This window comes from Lasioglossum baleicum, chromosome 9 (assembly GCF_051020765.1).
Source record: "Lasioglossum baleicum chromosome 9, iyLasBale1, whole genome shotgun sequence".
Taxonomy (NCBI): Eukaryota; Metazoa; Arthropoda; class Insecta; order Hymenoptera; family Halictidae; genus Lasioglossum; species Lasioglossum baleicum.
Genome location: NC_134937.1, coordinates 8,473,673 through 8,493,113, shown reverse-complemented (window position 1 = coordinate 8,493,113; position 19,441 = coordinate 8,473,673). Strand labels below are relative to the sequence as shown.

The window sequence follows — 19,441 nt, the reverse complement described above, 5'->3', positions numbered from 1 at the left end:
GACGAGGCCAAAGATAGCCCCCGCAACGTTCGAAAATATCCGCCGTCCGTGGAAATTCATCTCGGCCCTCCCCCTTTTCACGCCCTTCCTCCCGTCTGTCCCTTATATGCATTTGAATAGTTCGTCTGTCGCGGAATTCCTAGGCAACCGTAATCGATACGACGGCAAACGGGCGACCACCATTCTACGGGAACCTCTGCGCGCAATCGAATTCTCGTTATTTGTACTTCTGGCCGCATTCCCTGATAATAATCGGAATTAAGTGGTTTGTTTACCGGACGCGCCGATGGAATTGGTTGCCTGGCATCCTACACACCCGGACTACGCGATTTTGTTAGCTCGCCCGGAATTGGCGAATCGGTGCTTTGGATTTGCAAACTGATTCAGCTGCGTCGCTGACCGGAATTCGTAATAAAGAAAGCGGCGAATCCTGTTCCGTGGAATTAACGTGGACGAGACAAACAGTTTTCAATTCTGTTTTATTCGAATTGTTTATTTTGATGAACGAAATTATTAATAAAAATCTAAAGGTCACACTGTCGTAACCTCATCGACAAACATCGTACAATGTTTTATTTATTTAAACTTTTATTTTTACGATTTACGTGGGCTTATTTCAAACGGCAACGTTTCTACTTTTACATATACTAAAATGAAGGTCCACACTTTTATACTGAAAATTTGATACTCTATCGATCTATGATATAAGAAAAGGACATTCTTTTCTAAAAAATCAAGGTGACCTTGAAATCTCCTCTATGCCTCCACCCACGCAGAAAATGTTTGTGTCGCAATATGTCCCTCTCTATACCGTGTAAGTTTTGTATACAACATTTTTTCATATTATTACAAATAACGGCGATATTCAAAGTGGACATAGTTATTGTCCCAGCCTGTATTTAATGTTCTTCTCCCAGTTTCGTATCGAGGACACTGTGCAGAGTATAAAAATGTTTTCTCACGACTCGGATCACCATGAACTCGAAGAGCTGGGAGTCCCTCCCTTATAACGACTGCATAAAACTCGTACTATTTGTTTATTACCGGTTTATTACTCTTTTCATTGAAAGTGTGCCGCAATCGTTACAACAGCTAGTACACCGTACACTGTTTTTCATGTACAAAACATACACAGTTATCCACGATACTCTATGAATGCAGGACGTCCCCGCGGAAACACGCTGCGACGTAGAAAATAGAGTAAATGTCGTCGCAGTCATTTCTATCGGAAAGAAATTCAAAGCTGAATTCACTCGAGGAAGTTTATTTGAAATTTTCAAACGCGGCGCGAGCTGTAGTTACAAACTTTTTCCTGTTTAATAATTCCACCGGAGATCAATATCGTCTCTACAGTTCTACGCTGTTAAATCGTTCGAATTCCCCGGCATCAATCGATCGGAAACGATGCACGATAAATGTTTGGCTTGGAAGACGGACGCCTTGGTATCGAATGGTTGAATTTATCGAACGGAGCTCGAATTGTCCCCTGAAGGGAGCTGGGTAAAATAGTAGTTTAAATAGGAAATAGTAAATAACCATTTATTGAAATCTTTTTTCAAAAAGTATCAAGAAATAACATTTCACTTGCGAAGAATATCGTAGACATTTGAATTTTATTTATTTACTTTCTCGTTTTGAATTCTATGGACATCTTTTTGCCCTACTTCAAAGCTGGAACTTGAACATAGTATTCTAGGCAGTCTAGCAATGATAGAGTCAAGGTCTTCCCGGGACAATGCCTCCAAGCAGTTGATCAATAGCGGGGAGGAAGAATTAGTGTTATAGGATTGGTCTAAGTCTAAACCATCGAATCCAGGTGTGCAATAACGAAACGAGGCAATCATTACAACTTTAACATCTGTGGAACATAGATCTTCGGGTAATCTAGCACTGATGAGGTTCCTGTGTTAAAACAACGCCTCCAAATGGCCAATCAATGGCGAGAAAACGACACCAGTGGCTTGGGATTGTTCCAGATAATGGCACCCAGGTGTCCAATAACAAAAACAGAGGAAACCATCGTTCGCACAAAAGGAACAAACACCCAATCCGTCGCTCAAAAAGAAAAATCACGGCACAACGCGAAACTCACGATAAGTGCCAACGACTAACGACCGTTTGTACATCGTTTAAAATCCGAATGTTACCGAATGCGTTTGCACACGAACTCTTTGCTATCTTACGACATATGGGGATGGGGCATATCGTGCACCCCGGATACATAATGTATTCCGCGATTTCGTATTTTGAATAACCGTCGGCCGCTATTGAAGGCATTGTGTACCTAAGAATAACGTGACGCGAATGGGCACACGAATCGAGTCGAGTTCGGGACGATCACGTGTGCGTTCGACGTGCATTATCGTTATCGCGACCCGTTTTCGGGCTTCGATTCGCGTTTTAAGCTCGCACAGGGATCCAGTGATTACACACACGCCGCGCTAGCTAATGCATACTTTATGGGAGTGACGTGAAATCGATAGGAAGCTGGCATTTAATAATAGAAACAAATCGGCCGGGACGGTCTCATGCAGCCTTCCCGTTTTTGCGAACGTCCCTGCAGGGCGAACGCCCCTGCAGAGCGAACGCGGACCTCATTTCGCGATGCGACACCGTGATACGTCCCTGCTATAACCTTCGTTCCGGAGACGAAATAAAATTCGCCCATTTGCAGGTCAAAGTCGCCATTTAACAATAGCGAATGTTCCTTTATGTGTCCGTTTCGTTTTTGCACGCGGAATGCTAATTGACTGATTTCATTGGGGGAAAGATCACTGACAGCGTTGTGACGGAAACGCGGTAACGCAGCTCCGTTAAACAACCATCGATAAATAAAAGCACCACGCAATCACATTCCTCATTATCACCGTGTGCAACTCGACGCGGTCCGATGCTCGGCAGGACTAATTAAGGATAGATCGATGCTTCGGATTAATTAATTGGCTGATATATTATTCTGGTGTTCTGGGGCGTGTTCTGTGGGACGACATCATCATCGTATCGACCGAATTAGCATTAACCATGCATTTGCTCCGGTAATCCAATCATGTCAGCCGCATCGAAAAATGAAAAATGGAGACTTTATGAGTGATGTGTTAATAGTGTGGACCATCTGCGCTCATGTCGATGGGACTGTTGGACTTGTGAATCATGTCTGATTAACATTAATAGATTTTTAGAGACAGAGAAATGATCAGAGACCAGAACTGATATCATTGTTGCTACCGATTGAAAAATGCTATTAGCTTTTTGGTACGCGTCATAAATGTCTAAAGAAGTGTTAATAATTGCCAGTGTGTAACGTGGAAATATTTAATATCGCGCACCACTCTGTCAACCATCAGCATTTCGCAATTAATTTCCACAGTGTCGGTTACCGAGAGTCGAAGCAGGAAATTGTCGATCGTGTCACGAGCAATGACTCCCTTAGCTGCCGTTTATTTTCGAAAGTCGTCTCGCAGCCGCCAATAACGTTAAACAACCGCAAACTCTCGTCCAAGTTGCACCCGACATTAAACGCTAAATCAAAATGATGCAACAGGTGCTGTACACACCGTGTCATTTGTCATTACTATACGCGGCTGATCAGCTCCTTTTTTTTACGCTCGTTCTGGCGCCATTCATCGACGCTTTAATTCCACGAGGAAACGAGGAATAATTTCATTATCAACTGACCTTTCAATATTGTCCCCCTAAAAGTATAGTTGAAGACATTTCCCACATTACGCCCACCGAAGTTTCCCGTGTTATGAAACGCTTTATCGTCATTTCACCCTCATTTTCATGCTGAAACTCAATTTCGAATTTCCTTTTATACGCGGAGTTGCTTCGCATCGATTCGAATGCCTACAGAAATTGTCTGGTAATGTCACCCGCTGACAAAGAGAGAAATTACTATGCAATCGCAATTTGCTTTATGCGGTGCATAAAAACAATCGTTCAACGCTTTATTTTTCGTTCTTTTTCGGTGAATAAATGTGACCAGCACAAAATGGAGAAATGTATATGTAATAAGTTTAACGTAATTCTGGTACGAACCCTTGCTGCAACCCGTTGCGTCACTGGATCGGAAAATTAAATGCGCAGGTATTTTCTTTAATCCTGATCCCGGGCGATCGCAGGACCGTCGAAGTGAATTTCGTCGGCGCTATTAGGTCAGGCATGCCATCAGGATATCGTTGCACGTGGATTGGCAATACCGAGCAGTCTGCTACCGTTTGGAATAGGGCCAGGCCAAACGACGTCGCCTCGTTGTGCCAGAATTTGCCGGTTCCGGTGTCGGACCTACAGTTACAACACGAAATAAATTCGCTTTACCAGCCGGCCACTGTAAAATAACACCTCAAAATTTGTCCTTGGGCGCAGACACCTGGACAAGAATGTTAACACTTTGACTGCCAAACGGAAACTTCGTAAAATCGAAGCAATATATTCAACGAAATCACAAATCACTCTAACATTTCTGCAAAACGCTACAATCAAAGTGTTAAAGAAGGAAGATTAATTCTGCGCTTAACAAATGTTTCTCAATTGAATTTGAATTTCGAAAAGCAGACGGCGCGATGGCTGATTTTGATCGGTGTGGAGGCGGTAGTGTTAAATGATGAATATCGTTTGTTGCAGGAATGCGACGTCATAGTGATGTTCCCGGGAAGAGCGAGCGACGAGACTTTGATGTGGCTTCTAGGCCGTCTTCGGGCTGGAACCCCGGGCCTAGTTGTACACGTTCGACACCATGCCTCGTCAGATAGTTACGGGTTTTACTTAACAGCCCCATTTAGCGTGTAAGTATACCGTGCATCGTATGCTACATACCCGTCTAACATCGCACACGTCTGACGTGTTTCTTCGATACGCCTCGTAACCGAGACAACGGTGAAACGGACAAGAATAGAAATAAGATGGAGGAAGGCTCCAGAACATTCTTCGATTCATTTTGAATTGATGTCAGTGCCTGATAGACTTACAGAATAAATAGAACGTAACAATTTTAAGGTTAGCTTAGTTCTTCGCGGAAAAAACGTCGAAAAAATCGGTTTTTACTTTTTTTAACAACGGCGCACCAAACCGAAAAATCTGAAGAAATTCATGAACAATACCTATGACAATATATCGCTACTGTAAAAATATAAATGTGGACACTCTAGAAGTTCCATGTGAAATCTGCATTTTTTCGATTTTTTTGAGGTTTTTGATTTTTTACAAGCTGGATTTTCACTTTGAAAATCTTAAACCACTTGCAAAGTATGTATTTGGATTCTTGACATGTGTCAGATTTTTTTCAGAATTTCTAAACATCATTAACTAGGGAAAATAGGCCGAAAACTGATTTTTCTATTTTACCCCATAACTACCCTCCGGATCGAGAAGCAAGGTTGAAACTTTGCACAGTATGTTTTTTCTTGGTGTCCTATCGAATGACCCATAGTCGATATAATTCGGTATAAAACTTTTTCAAAATTTGTGTGAGAAATTGTTGTAGCAAAAAAGTTGCTAGAAGAATTTCATAAAATTCTGACGTGGAATCAATTCCAGGCCTGAACGGGTTAAAGAAAATCGGAATTTTCGGAGTTCCCTTGTTAGTATGAAAAAAGCGGCCGCGACCAAGCGAAAGTGAGCTAATCGAATGAAGTCTGACGTGTTCGACAGATTGTTAAAAGCCGCCGAAGAGGTGCATTTACCGAAGACACTGCGCCAGGAGTTCGGCGGTGGTCTGAAAGAGTTCGTGGGCTCCGAGGCGAGTTGCTTCGAGGGTAGCGACGACGAAGCTCAATTCTTCACTACTCAGGAAAGGCAGTCCCTGGTCCTGCATTTGCTGCACACGCTCAGAGCAGGACCGCAGGACCTTCACAGTCTACCGGGTCTAAAGATGGTAGAAGAACAAGCAATTATTCCAAAGTGCATTTCTTCTGGGATCATTTCCCAGGTAACGAGGTCACGGCTAACCTGATGTCCAATCTCTTCTGTGGACGGAATTCACAAACCCGGACCAATCTTGTTCGGGGAAACTTGTCCTCTCCCTTCGGTCTACTTTGTTCGATCCACCGGATGCGGTGGAGAAATACGTTTTATAATCGAGTTTGACTCTCCTTGCTATTAACCTTGCATGTACAGGAAGTCTTGGCTAAAAGAGGACACCTATCAGGCGTACTAATTAATTCTTGGCTCCTTCTTCATTTTCTTCTCAGTCTAGAAACGATTAAGGGACAATTAAGTTCCAGTTCCGTCAAAAAAATTCATCTTTTTACAAATCAAACTCACCCTTTTGGAAATCATGACCTCCAGATGATTTTGAAGACCTCGAAGATGTTTAAGTGGCCTCTAGCTGAGACAGCCTGTACATTTCTGCTCTAACTTGGTGTTGATAACACCTACAAGAAAAATCAAAAATCGGATTAAAGAGAATTGGCCATTTTTCTACCAACAGGTCTTCCCTCTTCACGAATTGCCTGCGTTGGAGAAGCTGCAACGGACATGGGTCCGGGCGTTTCTCAGTCCCCAGCCCTTGGACGATATTTGTAAATACTTCGGAGTAAAGATTACTATGTATTTCGCGTGGCTCGGACATTACACCACCGCTTTAATCGTTCCAGCTGCAGTGGGTGCCATATATTGGGTAACTAGACGTCCGATCACCCTCCATTCCTTTCTGTATACCCCCTTTATTGTAATAACGTTCAATATTTAAAGTATCGTCATGCAGTTTCAAGGTTTGAACGAATACAAAAAGTTTGGGATTCTCAGTGGGGAGATTCTTTTCGAAAAATCTACCCTACGTCAATTAGACTAACAGTACTGACACGTGTGAACACAGGTCGGCATCATCGGTAGGAATCAAGCGGTGGAAGACGTAGCGTACGTTCTGTTCTCCGTCTTCAACGTGATCTGGGCCACCGTCTATCTGGAAACCTGGAAAAGAAGAGGCGCCGAACTGGCCTACAGGTGGGGCACCTTGGATCAAAGAGACGACCTACTTGTCGAGCCTAGGCCTTTATTCACGGTGAGCTTTTCTTAATCGATCATAGACACCCGGGTTCGCTTCAATTAACTTTCCTGTCCACTTAACTTTCTTCTTTTTTGTTTTTTTTTCTTCTTTTTTTTTGGTACACAGGGTACCTTGGAAATCTCGTCTGTGACCGGAAGACTGGAACCTACCTATCCCAGATGGAAGAGGAACATGTTCCGGTACTTCGTCAGCGTGCCTGTCATCGCCGCGTGTCTATTCTTCGTCTTTATCGTGATGATCCTGAGCTTCCAGATACAGGTAAACGGATCATTCGACTAATTTTCGCGATTGATCTCTTTTGTTCACCGGACCTGTCAAAACACTCGGACATTCTTATTTATTTCTACGAAGTAATGTTAGCGCTCTGCAAACCTCGTTTCCGTATATAAAACAGTGCAACCGCACTCGTGCAAGTTCTTCAGAAGTGAAGCAACGATGCATCATTGGACGTCGTAATGACAAATCGATGCGGGACCATCTGGACCCTGTTCAACCGACTCCGACTGCCAAAAACTCGGCATCTTTTTGCGCGAGATCTCCTCGGTGTCGCCTGTACCCATCGACAACGCAAAAACGCCGTTTTACGTTACTGACCTAACTCTATCGGTTTTTCGTTGCGCTAGAGGGCTTTACCCCGAACCTCCTTTGTAGACATCTGATTCTACTTTCGAATAAAGTGTATTCGAACACGCCACGTATTAAAATAGAAGATTGCCCCTTTAAATAAAGGACGCATGGCCATCGTGCATATAAGGGAATGCATGTGCTGGAGATTGCGAATTCTCTCGCATTTCGCAGATCGCGAGAAAGTTTGGCGCACCGGATCCACCAGCGCAGAAATGCACTTTAGATCCGAGCGAACGGTTTTGTCGGCGGGATGTGGGTGACAGGGAAGTCAACTTGTTAACATACTTCGTGAACATACTTTCAGGATTGGTGGGACGCTCGTCTGGAGGCGGGGGGATACGGGTTCTGGTTGAGCTACGTGCCAAAAGTTTTGCTCGCCGTGGTGATAGCGTTAATGGACGAGGCTTACTTTAAGGTCGCCGTGTGGCTGAACGACATGGGTACGTATGGGAAGCGAAGGAACACCATTCGTCGGACTCCCCATAGTCTTAATCACTCCCCATGACACACCGATTCGCCCTACCGTGCAGATTCGCGACAAGATCGACATACATTTGTTTTTTCGAGCTTCCCCGCATCGACTTCGTTCTACAATCACCGAGACACACTATGCACGTCTAGTTTCCAAGAGCCTAGCATATTATATATATACTCTTTCCGAATCTCTTTCACAGCTTAGCTTCTTCTAGACAGTAACTATCTGAACTATTACTCGTACCCGATCAACCGACACTACCGATCGAGAACCGTTCTTATCACGATCATACGAATGTTCTTTTGTGTTCCGTCTACGATGAACCCTTTCAAGGTAAATTTTAACCCTTCGCCTTGCAGCGTCGAGTTTAACGACTCACGCCGACCCCCTTGACGTACACATTGAAGTGAAATATTGTCCAGTGAAATAAACATTTTCTGCATTTGTCATGTTCACAAGGCGAGGGCTTAAAGAATCGCATTAAGGAACATTATTTCATCGTATCCAATCTGTTGATTTTGTATTTAGACACACTAGGATGCACGCAGAGAAAGAATTGATTGTAATCTCCAAAGTGGAATATGCTGTTTTATTAAATCTACAGAGTTTGAGCAAGCATCCAGGTAGTTCATTTGTAAAAGTTAACTTGAGACGTATTATCCAGTCTTGAAAGGGTTTACACATTCAGAACGGCATGATCCACCGATAACGCGAATGGTCATTTCACTAATGACACTCGAATCTGATACTATGATTCAATGGCGATTTCTAATGTTTCAAACGAATGATTTCTACTGTTTAATTAAAACGAAAAAATTGCTGAAGAGAGCGTTGACACCGCCGTTCTAGATGTGTCGAAGTATACCGATGAGCGAGAGTCAATCTAGAACCATTTATGTGTCTCTTCTTTTACCAACAACTTTCTACTTTTTCTTTGTCTTCTTCTCTTTTCTTCACACTGGTTTCGTTTCTCTTACATTCTCCTTTTCCTTTCTGTTTCTTTTTTTACATACTGGAGAGTGGTCATGTTACAGTAGATAGTATTTGTGATTTTTGTGTGTTGGACGCAGAAAACTATCGGCTAGACACCGAGTACGAGAATCATCTGATCTACAAGGTGGCACTGGTAATAAGATGAACACTCCATTTACCACGAATAGTTTGTCTGTATGTTTGTGCGTGGCTGGGCGTGTGTGTTTCGTTTGTGTACAGCCAATTTCTCGTGTCCTCCTCTAATCGACACTATAGTCGCGCCCTTTTCTTTATTCATCTATTCGACGCGATGTTCGACGCGATGTTCGACGTTGCTTTTCTTTTCAGATTCTTACACTGCATGCATTTCTTCGAGCATTTTTACTACTGTAGCGCCCGGTTACGATCGTTTCGCACAGTTTTTGTCTGCCACCATTCTCGTCGTTGTTTGCGAAAGAAATTCTACTACGTGCACCGTGCAACGTGGACGGCTGTGCAAACACGTACGAATCCATCCCTTGGTCGACGATCGATCGAGAAACTGGAAGAGCATCTCCCTTTTGGAATTAAACCAACACTGAAAAATGTAAAAAGACTGTGTCAAAACATCATACACTTGCGATGATCTACTTTAATTTTATTATTTCCTCGAAACAGACCTTGTGTGAAGGAAACGTTGAAGTTGTTCCAGAATTTCGACCCAGTTCGAGACCGGATGGTCACCGTGAATATTTTGCCAACGTCGACGCAGCCTGTACGCTATAGAATCTCCTTACAGTAATGTCTCCTTGCGAAAAATTTGTTCTCAATTATTTCTTTATATGTATACGATGTAAGTAACATTTCGGATTTTCCCGAGACATTACCGCGATCACTTTTCGAAGCGAATAAACGACGTTGAAACAAGGTTTCAGCCGCGAGACCAACAAGTTCAATCGTGCATTTAGAGGTGGACCTTTTTCAGTGTACTATAAAATTAGAGCCCGCGTACGCTTATCCGTTTCAAATTGTCCAGTGAAAGCGGCTGCTCTGGCTGTCTCTGTCGCCGCATGGAAATCTCTCTGTTCTCCCTTACTCCACACGGAAAATACTTTCTTCTGCTTGCGCTTCCTGTCGATCTCGATGTCTCGTAGAACAATCTTGTCCGTGTTGTTGCTTTGTAACGCGCGCGGCTTCTCGCGCGCCCGTTTAGCGTTGTATGTGTGTTAAATCCACTGCGACAAATAGAGAGTATACAGAAGAGAACTATGTATTTCAGTTTCAGTTTGTAAACTCCTTCCTATCGCTATTTTACATCGCCTTCTACCTACAAGATCAAGAGAGACTAAAGGAGGTAAGGGTCCCCGTTATTCCCCCGTTTCTTCCCGTTCTACGATTGTACTTTGCGAACCGTCTTTCTCCGGGGATCGATGCGATATAACTACGACTGTTCAACCCTTAAATAAAATATATTAATGCCTTGACGCCTATTAATGTATCGATGCCTTGAGAACGACTGTAGACACACGTTTGTCGGTATTAGATCTCACTAATCGATAGATCGATTGTATATGTCAATTTTGTACATTTGAGAACTACTTATTATCTATCTCTATTCTTTTGGTAGCTAGTTTTGGTAGTGTTCTTCGATATGAAACCGATGTATACAGTTCCCCACATTCATGAAACAACTACCGCGAGATAGTAATGAACGTATATTGAAATGAATACATACTCCGTGTTGTCGCGCGTACTCTACACAAAATAAACTATTCGCGCGATCTGGGTTAGGTAATATAAGGATAGAAATAAAACAACCGGACGGTTTCCGCGAAGTAATCGCTCGAGTGCCGATTACATCCTAAGTTTGAACTGGCGATTTCTATGAATTATATAATGTAGAAGAGAAGTTTTAACGATCCCGTTGGTGGTAACAGAACAAATTACGAACTAGAACTTTCGACAAGGAACACAACTTCGAACTTTGCGTAATAGATATTCCCTTAGATCTTTGCACTCGACCGGTTAATGAGCGAAGTCACGGAACAGCGCAAGAGATTAACAAATAAGCGATGTGCCGAAACGATACACAGGATTGAACTACGATTAACAACATTGCCTGTCGTTCCAGCAACTGGCAGCTCTGTTGATAGCCCGCCAGGTAATCGGCAATCTGAAAGAGTCGGCGGTCCCGTATCTGATCGAGCAGCTGAAACTGGCCCGTTTGAGCTTCGAACTTTTCGGAGCGTTGAGCCCGAGCGAGGCCAGACCGCCTCCCGGAGAAGAGAACAACGACGAGAACAACAAAGAACCTGAAGACAAGAGCGAACGGTCCGACAGCGGGAAGAACACGCAACCGAGAAACGTCAGCCAAGCTGAGCTGGAAAGTTCCCTCTACAGAGTAGGGCATCCCACTAATTCTCTACTTAGTGACGTTTCGTTCAAGGTTTGGTCTAGATTTAGCCTATTTCTTTTATTTCTGACGCACGTTGCGACCACGCGGGCTGAACGTAGCGGCGTTCGCGACTTTTAGTCAAAACAAAACCGACTTTTCCACGCTATTCGGTTGGCAGGATGATGAATGGATCGTTGAAGACTTCTTCGATCACCGCGAAACCTTTACCAACACATTCGCGATATTTTTCCGATTAAAATGAGTCCAAACATGACATAGTTCGAAGAACATTTGCTTGTTTGATACACGATTCAGTAGAACCTCGATTATCCGAAGCGATGACGTCATCGTTATTGAAATACGTGTTTTATATAGTACTACATCATATGTACATTTTACCACAATCCAAAGTGAATATATAATTGTATAATCTCTTATGTTGCACATATTTACATTATAGTCATACCAAATAAAGCTATTAGCACTATTTGAATTGAAACGCGTTCAAACATCCATTTATTTTCCGCCAACCGAATAGAGGTTTCGTTTCAATAAGATTCTCTCTCTCTCTCTCTCTCTCTATTACAATTCAAGACATCTGGAACCCGTGAACGTTGACGAAACGACAAACACCTTCTCGATGATTAAACCTGAAGACCTATTAAACGTCTCATACCGATTGCCAACGCTGTAATGTTCGAACATTATCACTCCATTGATTGTCACCCCTATCATGATGTGTCTCCAACAATCCCTGGCTTGCGTGTTCGGCATTTCTCGTTTGGTTTCGTTTTGATTTCGTTTGAAAACCTTGAGAACCTTTGCGCATCCGTTCCCCCCACGTTACACACGCACGTTGAGGAGAACGACGGACGATGCAGCTAACATGAATGTTGTCCCGTGCTGTCTGATCGGTTCTTTTTGCAGAGTTTTAATCATTTGTTTCCCCGTTTTCCACCGATTCCGTCGACGACGCGCAGGTATCCACCAGAAAGGTAATATCACCGCTCATTCTCAATTCTCTTAACCCTTTCAATTTACCGAATCATTGATCAAGAAAGCTATAGTGTTCAGCATACGATGGAGTGCCTGCAGGCTCAACTGAAATTTCTATCAATTATTTTACGATTGCAGTGATCAATAACGTATAATAATAAATTAAAAGAAATTAATGACATACACACGTATTTAGTTGGTCCTGTTCGCGCGCAATCTTCATCACGAGTCTAACTCGATGTTATAGTACAAGATGTTAAATCCAAATCAAAGTGAATCCTCTGGATTACATTTTCAACGCACTCTTAGTTAATTGCTTCGCAGCGATAAACGCTTCTGGTTCTTAGAGTATTTTTGAATTCTTTCAACTACTGCATTTTAGATTGCACCGATTAAACTCTGAAAAATCCTCAGGATTCATTGGCATAGAATTTCTATTCACTGTTTTAGTTCCATGTTCATTTCCAGTACAGTCACAATCGTATAACTGAAAGGGTTGAACACAAGATTCACAGCTTTTCACGCTGGGCCCCATATTCAAGCGCTCGCTTCTTTTGTTTAGTTCGACGAGCATAGTGACCCTTGCACCACCTACGCTAGATACACTATACACACGTGATAGACGATGTTTCGCTGAACAAACCTCGATATTTACAGTCTCGTTTTCGTTGCTGTGTTATAAAAATCGGAATATTTTTGATCATGAAAATTGTTCTACAAAATACGTGGCTTGCTCTTGGAAATCAGTAACGAATTCGACGACAATTGTTTAACTCAATGAATAAATTAACCATGCTCTTTCGTTTCAAGGATCGGTAGATATTTCTAACAATGTTTCGGATAGATTCGTGGTCATCTATACGCCTCCTTTTCTATTTTACAGTACGATGGAGCATTCTCAGAACACTTGGAGATGCTGTCGCAACTCGGCTACGTCTGCCTATTCTCTTCTGCGTTTCCATTGGCAGCCATGGCAGCCCTGCTCGGTAATCTACTCGAGCTTCGCGGAGATGCTTTCAAACTTTGCTTCGTTCTCCAGCGACCGTTTGGTCGAAGGGTTTCTAACATTGGAACCTGGCAAGTGAGTGACGAACCAAACGCAATTTGTACTCTCAGTTCTAAAAGATCAACTGCGAAATGAATTTATTCGACGAAATTTAATCTTGTCGACCAGTCTAATTCGTCTAAAATCGTTTAATTATATAGAACGCGATGGAAGCAATGGGTCTGGTAGCTATACTGGTGAATTGCGCGTTGATCGGGTTGAGCGGACAAGTTCAACGGATGTTCCCAGAGATGTCGGCCACCCAAACGATCCTGCTGATCGTCGCCCTGGAACACATCATGCTGGCGATACGGTTCATCATAATCTGCGCGATACCCGACATACCGCACTGGGTGGCCACCGAAATGGCCAAGGTAGAATTCTTGCGAAGGGAGGCAGTCAGACGACTGTCCTCCACTCCGTCACCGGAACAGCAACCCGCCACAGTAATAGGTAAGCAAATCCCAATGACATATACTATCTTTTTAATCTAATCAATGTTTCTCTATTCTTCTCTCTATCCCTTACCAACGTGCTCGTCCAATAACAGGAGAGATAAATGTCAAAATGAACCATAAAACCATCCAGTACCCGATCGATATTGAACTGAGTGCACGATTCATCTCCCTCGCTAACACCAATCTATTAGAATTTGGAAGCATAGCGTACATATTTAGTGTACCCTCGTAGCTCTTGTAGCTTCCCAAGTATACCCTCGTAACTCTCATAATCTATTACCTTCCATCCATCAGCGAGAGAATGTCTTTTACACAGCTCCGCGATTACCCTCTGCTTCCATAGCACCCGCCTAAATTCTGTTTCGAAGCCAACAGAGTTACATGACGTTGCAGCGAGCCAATTATCGTCTGGTCAGCAATATAAGTTTAACGAACCCATAAGTCCGGAGTAAATCCGAGTAAAGCGGAGACCCGGCTGTTGACGCGTGAAAAGGTCCGAGGTTCAGTATCGTGTCGGCGAACCCATCCTCATCCTCCGATATCGGGTAAACGGTTCTCGCCCGAGACCATCACACGTTCCTTCTCTCTCTCTCCTACCGTCTATTAATTTCGCTCGAACTCAGGGAGATTCGTGGTGAGTCCAGCAGACGGAGAGACCGAAGAACAACTGCTTTCCGAACGTACCGGAGACGCAACCTCGCCCAGTCTCCCAGACACACCGACCCTGGCTTCGACGACCCAAACACCGAGCAGTCCGCCCACGCCAAGTGCTGGGTCTGTCCCGAGAATTTCGGAGACACCGTCCGCTGCTCAGACACCAGGCAGCGCGGCCAGCAGCGATATAGGTACAACTTTCCTGACTGAAATTAACATGGGCAGCATTCGCGACCTTCACATACCTAGGTGCTCCATTCCTGGCGGAGAACGAGGTTCGATCTATTATCCCTTTCTTCCTTTTCGCCTTTAGACCAAGCTTCTCGCTAGTGTCTCCGATCTTTCGCTAGGAGACTCGTTACGCGGCTTATGCTACTCCTGGTGAGAACTACTGAAATTACTTAATTATTCGCAGAAATTGAATGTTCTTCTCCCAGGAGTAGCATAACTATCAGCAATTTTATACAAAGTACAGCTACGAAAGTTACGACAAAGGGCGTAAAGGATACGTTTTCATCTGCGAATAATCGCAGGAAGGAGATCGAGAGACTGGTTGACTAACGAACCAGAGGCATCAGGCGGCGATCAGTACAGTCATCACTTGACGATCGGGCCCCACGGAGGCGTAGACTGGGTCAGAAGATTGGGTCTCGAACCCGGTGGTAGGAAATCCAGCGATTCCGAGATCAGCGGAGCTGGCAGCGTCAATGGTAGGACAGACAAACTTCCGCATCTTCATCGATCCACCGACTGCATTGTCTCGAAAGAGCTTGCTTCGTCGTCGGATAGCGATCTCCTCAGGTGTGTACAATACTTCTTCGTTTCTCGACCAGCAGTTTCAACCTGGAAGTCATTAAATCCATATCAACTTTCTTTCATGTACATCTATTTGATCCTGCTTCTTTGAGAACGACATTAATGATATTGTATCTGACACAACTTAAATTAGCTGCTCTGGAAGATTTGAATTTAGATGGAACGTTAGTAAACGTTTCTAAATGAAATCCCTGCTAAGCAGACCAAAGATAATGAATAAACGAAAGCCTCAATGGGTAGCAAAAGTAAATGAGCTCTTTTGTTTGAAGGTCGGCCCCGCCATGGTCGATGGCGCACAGGAACCAGAAATTCCGTTTCTCACCGGACAGGGAAAGGGAACGGGAAAAGGTGGAGAAGCAGCAGCAGCAGCAACATCATCATCACCAACAGCAGCAGCAACAACAACAACAGCAACAGTTGCAGCAGCAGCAACAGCAGCAACAACAGCAGCAACAACAACAACAGCATCATCATCAACGCGAGAGCCACGAACACAAACAACAAACGTCCCACTATTCCGAGAAAGACAAAGACTCGAGTGGTCGGTCGGACTCGAGCAAAACCAGTCAAGAGGAGGAAAAGCCAAGCAAGGAGGATCACGAGGCGAAGAAGACCCGGGTGAAACAGAGCCTGATGAAGAGGGCGAGATCCGTCGCGATATTCTCGTTGAAACTAAAGGAGCGCAGAGCGAGGGAAGCAGAGCTCAAGGCGAAAGAAGCCGAAAAGGAGGCAAGGTGGCAACAGCCGCAATCCTGCGTCGGCGGCGAACTCTCCTGCATCCCCATAGATAAGCTTATATCCGTGGATGACATCGCAGCCATGGAACTACGCAGACTTAATCATTAGCCGCTTTTGAACTTTCAGTTTCGTCTCACACGCTACGTAGAAACATTCGTCTGCGCCAGTGATACTCGCTATGATACGAATGTTGCTCTATCGCGATACCGAACCTTGAATCTTTGCTAAACGATCGAGAACAGCCAACCACACGATTACAAAAATAACGGATTCGTACGAGTTAACTCTCTTACGCTACAGAAACAGTATGAAATACTACAGGTGTCTTTTAACACGTTCATTGCTAAACCTGCTGTTAAAACTGTACATTCTATCTCATTAACATCTCATTTAGCTTGGTACATTTTAATGAAAGATAAATTAATCTCCTCCAACCCAGTGGCGGATTATTGCACTCATATTTAACATACTTTCATTAACAAAATTTAAATTTAATTCCAGGTATATTTTTAAGTAGAACCCCACTCGAATACATAATCCGCCACTGCTTTAATCGAACGTTATCTGGCAATTAACGTGTTAATAGAAGCCCGTTTTTCCGGCTTACGAATCTACCTCGAAACGTGAAAAAATTTAAATTATTTGAAACTCGCGTTTGATCAAAACTTTGTTGAAATTGTCGGTAAAATCGCACCCCGATTCGATCCTTACCGATCGATCATCACGTTTAAAATTCTGCTTACTGTATGTGTCCGTTGACTCTCCCCGAAATTCTTGTCTGAAAAAACACAAAAACGTATTTTAAAAAAAAAGAACAAACAAAACTCCGATGTTTCGATAAACAAAATGTTTTCTATGAATTTCTATTGATATTTTAAATGAGTATCATTTGCGTACGCGAATCGCGCGCACCGGAACGCTCATACAAACCATAAAGAAGTTACAAACGAAAAAGAGCCGAAAGCCAAAAGACTTCTTTTGGCGGCGTAATACAACAGCCAAAGAGAAGGAGAGAGAGAGACAGAGAACACACCAACGAGAAAGAACAATGAAACGGCGCACAAACGTTACAAATAGACGACGTTCTATAGAAACCAGTTTAGCGTATCATCCTAAAAGAGTCACAATTTTGGTAGGTTAGTCGATACCTCGGTATCGTAGTCTGTAAACTGCGAGAAGGATCGATTAATTTCTCGCGATCGACTTCCTTCGAATTTCCGGAACGTGAGCAGAATATTAACGAACAAAAATGTCGGCGGTTTCATACGGCAAATTGAATTGGCTGGTATATTCGAATTAGTTACTTCTCCGCTAACCTTCAAAATATTCATTTTCTTACCTCTCCGACGCTATGTTTTCTTCCCGTCAACACGTATTTTTAATGTTCCCTTCGGTTCCCATTCATTGCTGTTCTTCATCTGCACATTTTGTTTACCTACATGTTTTTGTAAACATCGTATTTACAATGACACGCTGTAGGGATAACCGCTGTACTACCAAAGTAACGATAATTCAAACTGATGAATGAAACTTACCACACAGAGCAGACTCGCCAGGTCAATTGGGGCTTGCACTTTGCTAATTACACCTGTTGGTAGTGCAAGGGTTGATGAAACAAAATGAACAGGTCGACACAAGAATAAATGATGCAGGAGAGGGCGCGAAAGAGGAAGTCGCGCATGCGCGCGTCAGGTCGGAGACCGCGATGAACGCGACACACTGTTACGACCATTTGTAAAGTGTATAAACAACCGATGCTCGTAAGGAGAGCCGCTCAGAATTACCGGCCCGATACGGGACAGGAACGATACAGAGATCCCGTTGTTGTTGCTGAAGTATAAGTTGTTATTTAATGTTACCTAGATGTTTATGGGTTAACGAACTTTTGCTAAATAGATCTCTACGGAAGTCTCTACAATTATACATACAGGCAAACCGCAATTCACACACGCACACATACATACACACACACATACACGGACATCTGCGATTAACGAGTCGATTCGAACCACTGTACACAGAAATAACGAAATTACAAATCACACATCCGTTTCGGTTTTACATTTCGTTTGGGAAAGAAGAAAACGGCTGATGAAAATATAATCGGTAAGAAGGAGAAACATACGGTTCTGTTGACAAGTTGTAGGAACCGTTTTTGTATATAGCGAATTGTTTAACGAGCCACGCGTATAGATTTGGTTCCATGGCCTAGCTGACGTCCCCGTCCGCAGCTGAAGTAGCGTTAGTCGTTTACGGAGGCACTTTCTTACGTTCTAACTTTTTAACGACCATCACCATGACTAGCTAGCGATTAGACGCCGCGACGACGTTTGAGCACTGTTCAAGCAAAATCAGTATTTTGCATCGTACTGTAGCGTGCCCTTTGGGAACCGCGAGACTAGAATCCGCGAAGTCGATATAGTTTAGTCGCTTTTCGTAAGGCGAGGTTTTAAAAAATGTCAGCGGAACGCATCTATGTTTGTTAGATGTTTTGTATAAAACAGGAACTGAGCCAATAAAAACATTCTACGAACAGACAACAATTCATTCTTCTCCCCATTTCCACGCGCAATCTAGTAGTTCTGCGATCTGATAGTATATCTCTCCTCTTTTTGAAAATATAACTGACAAATATTTGATGGCTATTGGATATATGCATATATATATTCGCGAGCTTTTTTTTCGTCGATCCTCGAAGATTACAGATACAACTCTAAAGACTGATATACTAGATTGTGAAAAATAAATTGTATATTATTCATTGCTGAACTAATGCTAACGGCAACGGCCATATCGCATTGAAAAAACCGATTCTCGTCCGATCATCGAAGTTAAGCAGTGCTGAGCGTGGTCAGTACTTGGATGGGTGACCGCTTGGGAACACCACGTGCTGTTGTCACTTTTTTTTGTCTTTTTTTAATGACTATTAGGTACTTTTTTCATTACTAATGACTAGACTGCGAATGTTTATGCATTTTCCAATTTTTGTAGACAAATTTTAAGAAAGCGGAATAAAATGAAATCCTATTTTTAATGATAGCAGTATTTGTGGATCGAAAACAAATATAAATCGTACAAGAGTCTATTGAGTTTTATATTCTAGCTTTTTTTGAAAATTTTCGTAAGCCATAAATGCATAAAGATTCGCAGTCTACTAATGATCATTACCATACTTCCAAGTTTAAAATTGAAACGTGGCGCCAAAATCGACGAACACCGGCTGTTCAATTCTAATGAAGTAAAGCTACTATTTATTTACTCCATCTCCAACGAGAATAGA

The 19,441-nt window shown here is 43.1% G+C and overlaps 1 protein-coding gene, 1 long non-coding RNA gene and 1 other non-coding gene across 9 annotated transcripts in view; 2 read left to right on the top strand and 1 right to left on the bottom strand.

The window, feature by feature from the left end:
• Positions 1-18,704, top strand: part of Wwk (anoctamin 8 white walker) — a 34,087-nt gene extending 15,383 nt beyond the window's left edge. Inside the window, exons 3-17 of one of the 7 annotated variants that reach the window (XM_076430720.1) lie at positions 4,624-4,784; positions 5,650-5,926; positions 6,428-6,616; positions 6,815-7,000; positions 7,112-7,264; positions 7,938-8,073; positions 9,179-9,234; positions 10,339-10,413; positions 11,191-11,505; positions 12,435-12,449; positions 13,334-13,531; positions 13,657-13,948; positions 14,601-14,882; positions 15,141-15,408; positions 15,693-18,704. In XM_076430720.1, coding sequence (XP_076286835.1) covers positions 4,624-4,784; positions 5,650-5,926; positions 6,428-6,616; positions 6,815-7,000; positions 7,112-7,264; positions 7,938-8,073; positions 9,179-9,234; positions 10,339-10,413; positions 11,191-11,505; positions 12,435-12,449; positions 13,334-13,531; positions 13,657-13,948; positions 14,601-14,882; positions 15,141-15,408; positions 15,693-16,269 — 3,180 coding nt within the window. In that variant the 3' untranslated portion in view covers positions 16,270-18,704. Of the gene's footprint in view, positions 1-4,623; positions 4,785-5,649; positions 5,927-6,427; positions 6,617-6,814; positions 7,001-7,111; positions 7,265-7,937; positions 8,074-9,178; positions 9,235-10,338; positions 10,414-11,190; positions 11,506-12,434; positions 12,450-13,333; positions 13,532-13,656; positions 13,949-14,576; positions 14,883-15,140; positions 15,409-15,692 lie in introns of all 7 variants that reach the window. The other 6 variants (XM_076430722.1, XM_076430719.1, XM_076430724.1 and 3 more) reach the window with 6 other exon arrangements.
• On the bottom strand, positions 2,565-13,721 carry LOC143212280 (uncharacterized). The gene is made up of 2 exons (XR_013009667.1): positions 9,740-13,721; positions 2,565-9,657 (listed from the first exon to the last, which is right to left on the bottom strand). It is a non-coding gene; the product is annotated as an uncharacterized LOC143212280 (long non-coding RNA).
• Positions 18,705-18,941: 237 nt separating the features above from the next.
• On the top strand, positions 18,942-19,060 carry LOC143212473 (5S ribosomal RNA). The gene has a single exon (XR_013009698.1). It is a non-coding gene; the product is annotated as a 5S ribosomal RNA (ribosomal RNA).
• The last annotated feature ends 381 nt before the right edge of the window (positions 19,061-19,441 follow it).